The sequence below is a fragment of the Nannospalax galili genome, unplaced genomic scaffold, assembly GCF_000622305.1.
Source record: "Nannospalax galili isolate Female #2095 unplaced genomic scaffold, S.galili_v1.0 scaffold40, whole genome shotgun sequence".
In the NCBI taxonomy this organism is placed as follows: Eukaryota; Metazoa; Chordata; class Mammalia; order Rodentia; family Spalacidae; genus Nannospalax; species Nannospalax galili.
Window position 1 is genome coordinate 2,518,748 of NW_008347810.1, and position 12,585 is coordinate 2,531,332.

Below are 12,585 nucleotides of genomic sequence, written 5' to 3' on the forward strand. Positions count from 1 at the left end.
AGGGCCCCTGGGGACTGCACTGAGGAGCTGGGTTGGTCTGGATGCAAAGGACCAGGAAGATGAAAGGTCAGCCCTGGCATCCAGTAAAGAGGCTGGTGGGTTGAGCAGATCGCAGGAGGCAGAGGAGGTGAGGGTGGGGCCAGGCCCAGAGTGCCCCTGGGGACCTGAGAAGGAACGGAATTGGTCTGGATACACAGGATCAGGAAGAACCAGTGGTGGTTCCCCAGGTGTCTGGGGTGCCAAGACAAGGAATGGGAAAGGACCTAGGCTAGGAGGAGAGACGGGCAGGGGAGATGGGAGGGTGAATGAGGCTGGGGGAGTCAAGGCGCTGAGGGTGCAATCCACTTACCTAAGAGAGAGGCAGGCGGGTGGTGCAGTCCCAGGGAAGCAGAGCTGTAAACAGTTTTTATAGATTCATACACATTTTTTGATTATTTTTTATTATAAAGACTATTTTTTAAATTTTCTTAGTCAAAGTGAAACATTCTCTAAAATGCAAAACTCCCTGCACATAAACATTATATATCATAATTACTAGTTGTCTATCACAGTTGTGGGCATTTTTATGTTGGTTTGAAGTTTAGAATTTATGGTGATTTTCCCTTCCAATGTTGTTGCTTTTGCTGTACATCCAGGTATCTAATTGTACAGGAAATGCATATTTTTGATTTTTGAGGGATCAAGGCATCATCCCAAGGTGGCATTTACCTCTTGATCCTGTTGTCTCTGTCTCTACCAGTGGTGGGATTATAGGCATGGTGCACCATACCCAGTTTCTGTTTGTATCAAAGTGAAGATAGAGTTTTATTATTGTTTTCCTTTTTTTGAGACAGGGCCTCACTGAGTATCTATGGCTGGTCTGGGACTCTCTATGTAGATTGGGCTGGCCTCTTAACTCAAAGAGATCTATGTGCCCCTGCCTCTGGAGTGCTGGGATTAAAGAAGTATGCTTCCAGACCCCAGCTGAACTTTATTGTTCCTAAGTATTTTGCTTTAATGCAAATAATGTAAGCAAAGACAGTTGTGATTTAAATTGTTAGTACACATTTTAAGAAGGCTTATATTTTGTAAATGGATCACTTATATACAAACAGACCACTAAATGGTTTTAGTTGTTTTCCATTAAATATTTTAAATGATACTTTTAAGCGACTGTATGTAATACCTTGGGCATCTTGGAAAAATTAGGTGGACTTTAAAAAATGTATATTTTGCTCTATCTTTGAATTCCAAGTGATATTAAGCAGCTTGCTTGAGGTTTTTCAAGCACTTTAAAAAAAAAAGATTTATTTTTTATTTTTATGTTTATGCGTGTTTTACCTGCATATATGTATATGCACCACATGTGTGCATTGCCCACAGAGGCCAGAAGAGGGTGTTGAATACCCTGGAATTGGTTGTTAGCTACCATGTGGGTGCTGGGAACCAAACCCAGGTCCTCTGGGAGAGCAAGAAGTGTTCCCTTCTAGCCATCTCTCCAGCCCCTCATTTCAAGCATTCTTGAAGGCATTTGATACCAGCTTATAGAGTTGCCAGTGGTGGTGTTTTGTTGTTGTGCATAGGCATTTGTTACTTGCATATTTATTATTTATTTATTTACTTATTTATTTTTTATGTGTATGAGTGTTTTGCCCGCATGTAAGTGCACTCATGAGTGCAGTTCACATGGAGGCCAGAAGAGGTCATTGGATACCTTGAAAATGCAGTTATGGATGGTTGTTAGCTGCCATGTGGGTTCTGGAAACAGAACCTGGGTCCCCTGCAAGAACATCAGTACTCTTAATTGCTGAGCCACCTGTCCAGTTCTCACCTGCATTGTCATGTATATTTTTATGCATTCTTCATACTGAGTGTGTAGCCTTTTTTTTTTTTTTTTTCACTCACTGTTGCTTAGAGTCACTAAAATGACTGTAGTTCTTTTTTTCAAACTCTAGTTCTGAGGATCAAACTTTGCACGTTAGGCATGTGCTTTACCATGGAACTACATCCCCAGCCCTGTTTTTCTTAAACATAGCGTCTCATTCTACAGCTTAGGTTGGCTTTGAACTCGTGATCCTCCTGCCTCTGTCTCCAGAATGCTGTGATCACAAGTGTGCACAACCACATTCAGTCTTAGTTGGGCGTGTGCGTGCGCGTGTGTGTGTGTTTGTGTGTGTGTATGGTGTGGTGTGTGTGTGTACATATATGTACATTTGTTTGTGTGCATGTATATGGAAGTCAGTTTTGGATAGCTTTTAGGCGGAGCTATCCACCTTTCTGTTTGTTTGTTTGTTATTGTAATTTGAGCTAGGTCTAGAGATTGCCAATTAGGCTAGGCTGGCTGGCCTGGGAACACCAGGATTTTCATCCTTCTAAGACTAAACAAAGGAAGTAGAGAATGTAATGTTAGAGACTATAATGGCGATTAGTAAACATGAAGAGAACTGATGTAGGAAAAGAGAATGATGAGGGATTCTGTCTTAGGACAATGGAATTCTTAGAGAAATGTGGATCTTGGTGCTGAATAAATTACGTCCTCCCAGTATGCTGCTGACTTCAGTTTGCTAACTTGCTGTGGTTTTGAATCATTTCTAAATGAGTGACTGTTTTTGGAATACTACAAAACAATTGTTTCATGCTAATCATTTACTTAACACTTTTAAAAATTACTCTTTCTGGGCGGGTTTGGTGGCACCCAGCACTCAGGAGGCAGAGGCAGGTGGATCTCTGTGAGTTCAAGGCCAGCACGGTCTACATGGTAAGTTCCAGGACAGCTGGGGCTACACGGAGACCCTGTCTCAAAAAGACCAAAAAAAAAAAAATTACTCTTTCTGTTTTGTCACCATAGTCATCCTTTGCATATATATGAGATCTTGAGAAGTTTCGGTTTATTTTTGGGCCCTTGTGCAGTTTTTTTTTTTTTTTTTTTTGACAGGGTCTCCCTAATCGCAGCCCACCTGGAACTCACTTTGTAGACCAGGCTGCCCTCGATCTCTCAGAGATCTGCCTGCCTCTGACTCGCTAGTGCTGGAATCAGAGGCATTCGCCACCATGCCCTGTGTCCTTGTGCAATTTCAGTAACATTATCTGTTTAAACATTCAAAAGTAGCATTCAAGGACTTATCGGTCTCTTAAATTGGAAGCCCGTTGTTTGTCAACTGTTTCTGAGCTGTGCAAGACAGCTTCACTCCTAAGGCCACACACACCCTGTAGGTGGGTACGTCCTCTCTAGTGATCTTTGAAGAGGAAGGTGGAAAGCCTGCCAGGGAGGAGACTTCTCTGCTCTGGGTCCCTGGCTCCTGTTCTTACAAGTATCCATCAGGCTGCACTGTAAATTTCACTCTGTGTGGTTTCACAGGGGAAAGCATTTGGAGGGTCAGGGCACTCATATGTTGGATTTCAATCGCCACTATCTAAGAAACTTTCTCTTACTATAGTGGATCGAATCCTATGTGTGGATGTACTTGTACTTTTGGTGGAGATAAGAGAGAGGAGAGTTGGATGTACTTATCTTGATTGTAGAGTGCTGAAAGGAATTGGTTCCAATACTAATAACTGTGGTTTACAGGTGATTTATTAACAAATGTAATCAGCAAAGATCCCCTGGTGAGCTTCCATTAGAATAACATGTTCACATTCTGGTTGTCTTTCTGGAGCAAGGAGGTAGAGTCCCTGATATTTTGGAAGTTGTGATGTAAATGGTATGGTATTGTTTGTAAACCTGTGGCCAGCCTGTATATACACACAAAGGTTTGAAAACTGCTAACATATACATAATAGTGACATCTTTAGAAAAACATGATTATAAACATCTGCTTTGAGTAAAATGTCTATATTATACTTGTGTTATATTGTGTTCTGTAGAAAAATACAGAGCTTGATCTCTCTGAACTAAATGTATTTCAGAATCTTAACAAAACTCCTGGAGGTGTCCGATGATCCACAAGTCCTAGCTGTTGCTGCTCATGATGTTGGAGAGTATGTGCGACATTATCCACGGGGCAAACGGTAACCTTTGTGTCATTTGGATCTCTTGAAACTTTCAACATAGAGTCCAAAGTAATGTACTTATCAGAATCAGAGTACTTTAGTAGGCAAACTAATGAAATAAATGAATTCAATTAAAAATGAGTAGGATAATCCTGGCGTGGTGGCACACACCTTTAATCCCAGCACTTGGGAGGCAGAGGCAGGTGAGTCTCTGTGAGTTCAAGGCCAGTTTAGTATATATAGGTAGTTCTAGGCCAGCTGGGGCTACAGGGAGACCCTGTTTTAAAAAAAAGAAATGAGTACAATAAATATAAATGCACTTGCAATAATAAATACTTTTTAAATAGTCAATGAAAACTACTAAAAATTTCACATTAAAAGTTTCTTTGGTTCAGTAATTTAATTCAATAATCATTTTGTGAATACTGATTATTTTTCTACTACTTTTGGTTATAAAAATGTATTAGAAATTGTTACTGACCTTAGATCTAGGTGTAAAATTAAATACAAAGTCTGTAAAGAAAAGTTACACTAGATGTGTAATAGTATAATTATGTATCTTAAATAAAGTGTAGTCATACAATTAAATGTACTTAGATAGACTGACAATAAAACAATGGATATGTTTATTTGGAAAAGTAGGAAGTCCAGGTGCCAGGATTGTATATCAAGAAAGAAAGCACTGAAAAGGTCTAAAGGGTGGCTTTGTTTTGTTTGTTTAGAGAAGTTCTCTGTTCCATAAAATTAGATGGACAGTATCCCCCTCCCCTCCCAAACAAGGTCTTCCTGTGGGGTTCAGGCTGACTTTGAATTCACAGTCCTGCCTTAGCTTCCCAAGTGCTGGGATTAGAGGCATGTGCCACTATGCCTGGCCTTTCTAATGAGGTCGTTGGACAGATTAAATGAGTTAATCCTAAATCAGTGTTTATAGCACTGCTATAAGTGTGTTGTAAATCCTCAATAATGATCAGTTGATTGTGTTATTACTAGTATTATTAAGGGTAATACTCATCTTTTCATCAAAGTTGTATTTGGAAATCAGGTAACATGTTGAATTAAATAAATGTGGGGCTTCTTAGAATGTGAGCCACATGTAGTTGTGGTTGAAGACTTCAGCATTCTACAGTCACTGATGGCTACTTTGTCCATACTGTGAGCAAAGTACTTGAGTACCATAAAGAAAACACCCTATCAATGACTAGATAGAAGTGTAGACCTTCAAACAGATAAATTGTCATTTTACCCCCAAGTGCCTGTGGAATAAATATATTCATTTATCCAGTTCATAGTAGCCCTGCTGCTACTCTGCTGAAAGTGTTTATCGGTTCAGAGCTTTTGGTGGAGCCGTTAGGGTCTTAAACAGGATCATATTGTTTGTGTTTTTGCATTGTCGTCTGGGCATATGGATGTCCTTTGTCGGTTATGTGTCCAACAGGAACTTCTACTCTGCTTTTGAGTAATTTAATTTTGGTTCTGTTAATATTGTTTATGTAGCTTAGTTACTTTTTGTTTAGGTGAGGAAGACAAATTGGTAGATATTTGAAGTTCTTACTGGGTAGTAGGCTGTTCAGAATCCTGACTGAGCAGGTCTGTCTGCCTGATCAGGATGCTGGAGAGTTGGTGGTGAGGGGACCACTGGGTGGGGGAGATGTTGGGGGGTGGGGTTGGGGTGGCTTTAGAGATCTATGTCAAATCTGAGATGTTTGTGGTCATTTTACCAACCCAGGAGAAGAACAACTGTCCTCTCATGCCAAAGGGACCTTAATTACCTCTTCTTCCTAAGTCTGAGCCCAGCTCTCCATCTGACAGTGTTGATCCTGACAGCTTATGCTCCAAATGATATTAGACAGCATGAGCAAGTTCTTCTCTTGATGGAACTGTCATACTGTTACATTTACACATCACCTCTTTAGCAGACATATCCAACCTTTTGACATCGTGACATGGGACTATCATTTCCAAAGCTCATGCTTGAAAACTGCACAATTGGGGCTGGAGAGTTGACTCAAAGGATAAGAACACTGGCTGCTCTTGCAGAGCACCTGGGTTCAATTTCCAGCACCCACATGGTGGCTAACCATCATCCAAAACTCTAGTTTCAGGGGATCTGACTCCCCCTTCTGATCTCCATGGGTATTGCACAACTTGGGTGTACTTACATGCATGCAGGCAATATACTCACCCACATAAAATAAAAGTAATAAATACAATATTTAAAAAAATTATACAGTTGAGTTACAAAAAATTGATCTCATCATGTTGGGCCACATTAGTAGCTATACTGTGTGGTATGCACCTATGAATCTAGTCTTTTTCAATATCCCATCAGGCACTCAGTTGACCAGCCTGTTAAAAAAAGCAGGAAAATGGGACGGCCTATTGTGAGACATCAGCAAAAGGGATCTCCAGCTTTCTCTTTGCATCAGCAGCACAAAAGGGCATCCTTAGGTCAGATGCAGTTTCTGTATTGTTTTAATCTCTTATTCACATTCACACTTTTCCTCACAAATAAAGCTTCAAGATGTGGGATAAATCAAACATTTCATGTTATAGCCATCTTACTGCAAGTCAGTTATCTTAGAAAATTATTTTTGTATCTCACATTTGATATTAAGGTAATCACTGTTGCTAAAATACATCCCTTAAATCTCTTAAAATGATAGAAATGACCTTAACTGGCCTTACCAGTAAAAGTCTCGATCATCAGAAGCTCATGAAACAAGCAGTGGCCACTTTCTTTTAGTTCAGTGAACATAATTCAGAAGAGTTTGAATTTCAGGCTCCCTGTTCAGAAGAAAGAAATGGAGGGAAGAAGAGAGGGAAACGGGAGGGAAGGAGAAAGAAGGAAGGAAGGGGGAGTGCCACCAGTTTGATTGGAAAGGCAGAGTTGTATACTTCCCAGTCCTTCAGACTGTGCTGTTCTAACAGGTACCAACATGGAGCCCTGTTCACTCTTGCTTTATGTATTTGTTATGTTCATATGTTCATAGCTGCTTTCGTAGTTATAAGGAATACTTTTGACCTAATAGCCTGTTTTTATAAATTTGGATGGAAAGCATAACAGGTAGTTACTGCCTCCAGATTACAAATTTAATAATTGTCTTGGGGTTGGGCATGTGTAGTTTAGTGCAGAGCCCTTTCCTAGCATAGAGGCCCTGGTTTCCCTCTCCAGCTTCCACCCCTCAAAACGTCTTTAATAAATTCAAATAGCAGGTTGGTCATATTTATCCTTCTGTTTCAATACTAGGATCCCTTTATCCACACAGCAGTAACTCTGCTGTATATAACCAGTCCTCTGCTCAAGTCTGGCATAATAAATACTGTTTCAACCATTGGAACATTGTGCCGGTAATTGTCATACCATCTCAAGCCTCTTGCAAGGGGCCATTGCAGCTATAAAAAGTCTCTGCCTGAAAGTTCATAATGGGTATTACTTTTGCTGTTTTTAAAACAATTCAGAATCAGAATCACCTTCCTTTAAAGAATTCTCCAGCTAAGAAAGTATATGTCCCCTTTCCCACACTGTAGGTGGTTGGTCAAGAAGCCAGCAATATACACTTTCCCAAATTGTTTGTTTGTTTGTTTGTTTGGTTTTGCTTTGTTTTTTGAGATAGGGTCCACTTTGTGACCCTGACTGGCCTGGAACTCACTATGCAAACTAGGCTGGTGTGAACTCAGAGATCTGCCTGCCTCTGCCTCCAGTGTGCTGATATTAAAGGCATGTACCACCATGCCTTGCTTTCTCAAATTCTTGCACTTAGTTACAGTCCCATAACCTTAAGCTTGGCTACTTAGATGTTTCTGTCCCTGCACCACAGTAATGGCTGGTGAAGGAAGCACAATAACAGGCTTGAGGATGGGTCTGGGAGAGCAAGCTGCATGGCCAGATGCCTGCCCGTACAGCACCCTCAGTGAATTTGCTTACCTGCTAAAATTATTTCATGTTTAACCCCATGCCAATACTTGTGGCACTTCTACTGCTATTCATGGACCTCTGTAGAGCCATAAAGACCGTGAGTCCTTGATGGACACATTTCAACTGAGGTGCAGCAAGGCCATGTTCTGCCTCTTGTACTTTCCTCTTACTACAAGCACGTGTCGCACGCGTCCTTCACATGGGGTGTTCAGTGCCATGCTTGCATTTTGTGTCTACTTTATTGTTGATTTTGCTGTTTAAAGCGACTCCCCAGTGTAGTATCAAAGTGTTGTTTAGGTTTCCAAGTCCAAGGGGGCTGTGATGTGCACATGAAAATGCGTGTGTCATGCATTCCTCTTGCAGGGAGGAACAACACTGTCAACTATGAGCTCAATGCATAGAGCAAGCTCAGAGAATAAGAGTATGAGGCTCTATTCTCTGGAGCTAGACAGGGACTCCAACGTACATGAGGAGGAGCTTTGCAAATGCTGTGATAAAGATCTTGACCCCTTTGTTAGAGAGCAGTAGTAGTCACTGAATTGCTTTAAGCAGGGAGAAAGCTGAGCTGACATAACAGTAGCATTTAAAAGCACAGTGCCTAGTATATAAAAAGCACTCAAATGATACTTATTTTTTAATTGAACCCCTCCCCAAGTCAATATATTTTTAATTTTAATGTGTATGAGTGTATTGCCTACATACATGTGAATGCACCCGTGTTGTGCAATGACTACAGAGGTCAAAAGAGGAACTGGTGTTACCAATGGTTGTTAGCTGCCATGTAGGTGTTGGCATTCAAACCCAGGTCCCCTGCAAGAGCAGTCAGTGCTTTTAACCACTGAGACATCTCGCTAGCCCCCAATATACTTTTTAAAAGATTCTTAAAATATGAAAATATGTGTAGAGAAAAGCCTCCCTCAGACCCCTTGACCTCCACCTACCAATTCCTGATTAGTTCAAGAAACCTTACTGAACAATAAGGTTGTCTTAAAGTGGTAAATACGGTGTTGCCTTAAGGTGTCATTTGACACTGATACGTAGCAGACATAGCCCACCAGACAATACTAGTAAGCAGATGGAGAATAGATACGGAAATATACTCTTGGGCTGGCATTAAGAGACCCTCCCCCCATAGCCATAGCTCTGCTTTTAACCACACCATTGCAGACCACAGATTCATGAAACAAATAACCATTTTCACCTACTTTTGTGTCTGTAGCAAGTGACTTTCAGGTTTGAGAGATGTGGTATTAAAGAGCAGTGTGGTTGTCAGTCATCTTGGCATTCTAGAGGACAGGAGTTTCTCTTCTCCTTTATAATAACCAGGAGGTCATGTGGCATAGCCCATCATTATATGAAAAGGACAAATATCTTAAAGACATATCTTTCCAAGAAATGAACATGAGTGGCTCTCTGTCCCTTCCTGTCTGCATCTAAACCTGTATCAATTACATAGTAATTAATAATGATAGTGTAGTAACTAATAATAGTGTAGTAATTAATAATCATCTTACAATGAATATTATTGGAATTAAATATTTTTTTTAATTTAAGTATGCCAGAAGTTAATATACAGAAGTTAATGCTCAACTACCTAGAATACTTTGATGTACCTAGGTAAATGATATTTTCCTGGATTCAGAAATGAGAATATCAATTGGATTTAACATTAGGAATTGAAGAAATACTCAGATTATTAAATTCTGTAATTCATTGAGAATAATGTAAGAAAATGTGTGTTAGTTTGCTTCAGTTGGTTGTAACTTTGTTTTGGAATCCTTTGGGCCTTTTGGTATTTGGACTTTATACCTGTGGGTTTATACAACATCAGTTTGAAGGAAATCTCACCTTCACCAAGTCCTTCTGTTCTGCAGGGTGATTGAGCAGCTTGGTGGAAAGCAGCTTGTAATGAACCACATGCACCATGAAGATCAGCAGGTCCGCTACAATGCTTTACTGGCTGTGCAGAAGCTCATGGTGCACAACTGGTAAGCCTCTCTTGGCTTCTCCCCACCTGCACGGTGCCTGCCAGCTCTCATTTGCTTATTCTGAAGTTTATTGACAGTAATCTGTTTGATGATTGTTTTTAAAATTGGTGATCTTAAATAAAAGTGTACAAACATTTTGCTGATTTAGAGCAAGGACTTTATAATTTTAAGAGATGAGCTGCACTGACAGTCTTGGGAAAAGCACACTCAAAGTACTACCATCAAAAATACTCCAGCAGTAACAGAAAAGGCCCTCAGGATGAAAGCGAATGAGTTTCTTGGAGTTGAATAGAGTAAGCTGGACTAGTGATTCCTCCAGGTGTGTGGGGTTTGCTGTTGCGCATCGGGCTAGTCTAACTGGGTCTTAGCAGTTCACATGGAGACACTAGAGGTTGACTGTTCTGTAGCCACATGGGGCTTATAAAGGAAGGATGAGAAGAGATATGAGAGCCTTTCTTGTCACTTTCAAGGGTCATATTTAAACGGTAGGAAGCACTTGGAGGACTTTAAATAGGAGAGTGCTGTGAAAAGATGTGTGCATCGCAGGGTCACCCTTCCTGACACATGGCAAATTGGAAGCCACGAACCAGGTTGGGGTTGTTGCTAGGTTTATTTAGAGATGAGGTTATCATGCCCAGTCAGTAATGGTGGTGGCAAAGACAGAGGAAGGAATACAGAGTTCTGTGGGGGTTTGCTTTTTGTTTTGTTTTTAGGTTGAGAAGTAAAGAAGTGGCAGAATTTAATTATTGAATGGAGCTGGTGGTGAAAAGCCAAATCTAGAATGGCAATTAGGATTCTGACTTGGGAACTAGGTGTTTTAACTACTGTGGTAGGAGTCTGGATGAGGAACAGGGTTTGAAAGGCAGAGAAGAGCTGAGTTTTTGGACACATTGGATTAATGGTTTACATTAGGGAGAAACCAAATACGCACAGGCTTGCTGTTCAGAAGTAAGATAAGAACTAGAGTGATGGATTTGAAATGATTGATCAAGTGAGAGCTGAAGTCATGGTGGTGAGATGAGCTATAGAGAGCATGGCTTTTTACCTGGTGATCTGTAGAAGGTAGAGATCCACTGGCAGAGAGATAGAAACATTTAAGGGGGCTGGGTAGAAGAGCGTTACACAGGGAGGGGGCGGGGAAGATTGGTGGACTCTAAAAAGAAGTGATCACAAGTTTGCAGGAAACTAGAGAAGCAAAAGAAAAAGTCTATTTTAGGAAGGACTTGGAGGTGAGCAGTGAGCAGTGTGAACCACAAAAGCTGAAGAGATGTGGAAGGGGAATCTGAAGAGCGTGCCTTGGAGCAGAAGTACAGGTGCTGATGGAGACCTAAACCAGGGCCCTTGGGACCATGACTGCAGCAGGTTGAGGTGGAGTCAGTGCCTGGAAAGCTGTGGTGTGCACCTCCTAGAAGCTTCATTGAGAGGGAGGAGGGACATCAACAGATGATGAAGGCCTGCGGTAGATATTGGAATTAGGTTATCATTTGTTTTAAAGTAGAAGTGTAAACGCTGCCAGAAGGGATTTAGAATGGGAAGAATGGAAGGTTGGGCCTTGTCATTGATGAAGGGAAGGCCCAGGCCAGGCAGGTGGGAGAGTTACACAGGAAGGGAGATCAAGTGGGAATTCTCCACCTGAAAGTGAGCAGTTTCCTTGCCTGGTACTTCTAATAGGAAAGTAAACATCTGTTGTTGGGAGTAAGTTTTAGTAAATATTTATTAAAATGCATTGATAAATTGGAGGGTGGATGGGATGGGGTGCCCAACTCAGAGGGAATAGTGTTCTATTCAAAACTAAACATTAGACTTTTTATGTTCAGACCAGTAATTTTGGAATTGGATATGGTAGTAAGTAATGGGTAGGAAACAGTTATTTAAAATGTCCTGAATATTCCTTTGTCTTCATCAGTTATTGTGAAGATGGAGTGGGATCGCGAGAGGGAAGAAGTTAGCACCAATGAAGCCCCAAAGTTGCACTTAACTAGGATTTACTTTATCTCCACACTTCCCTTCCTGGTAGATGTTTCTGTTCATGAACATTCGTTGATAGGAAGTCTAGAGCATAAGGAACATTAGGCAGTTGCTCATGTGTTCCCATTTGTGGGTGTTAGATTTGAACCTAGGTCTGTATATCCCAAATTGCAGATTTATTGTCACTAAATAGGGCTCGTCAGCAAGGCACACTTCTCGGGCTTGCGAGATGGTTCAGTGGTTAAGTGCACTGGATACTCTTGCAGAGGACCTGGGTTTGATTCCCAGCACCCATATGGTCGTTTATAACTGTTCGTAACTCCACTTCCAGGGGATCTGATGTCCTCTTCTGACTTCTGACATGGGTGTACTTGTATGCAGGCAAAACATTCATACACATAAAATAAAAAACAATAAAATATTAAAAAAAATAAGGCACACTTGGGGCCTAACAAGTATGTGGTTGCCCGCTAACCATCCCTAGCCCAAGTTCTCCTGGATAAGGTAGGCTTTGCTTTCTGTGCAGATGGTGCTGCTGTGGAGCTGGCCCCTTCCACCCCCTTCCTGTCTTCAGTTCGTCTTCTGTCTGTGCTTACCAGACACCTCCTTCCACTCCCCATAGGTGTGCTGATTTTATCTAAGCTGCAGCTGCCATGCCCATAAATTACTGAGTGATTTAGTTATCATTATCACCATCATTATTACTGTTATTGTGGTTTTGCTCCCCCCCCCCCCCCCCCCCCC

The 12,585-nt window shown here is 41.2% G+C and overlaps 1 protein-coding gene across 4 annotated transcripts in view; it reads left to right on the forward strand.

The window, feature by feature from the left end:
* Positions 1-12,585, forward strand: part of Atp6v1h (ATPase H+ transporting V1 subunit H) — a 113,283-nt gene that overhangs the window by 85,303 nt on the left and 15,395 nt on the right. For 3 of the 4 annotated variants that reach the window (XM_008844423.3, XM_008844421.2, XM_008844422.2), the window contains 2 exons: positions 3,886-3,987; positions 9,760-9,873. In XM_008844423.3, the coding sequence (XP_008842645.1) occupies positions 3,886-3,987; positions 9,760-9,873 (216 nt within the window). The remainder of the gene's footprint in view (positions 1-3,885; positions 3,988-9,759; positions 9,874-12,585) is intronic. The other variant, XM_029568953.1, reaches the window with a different exon arrangement.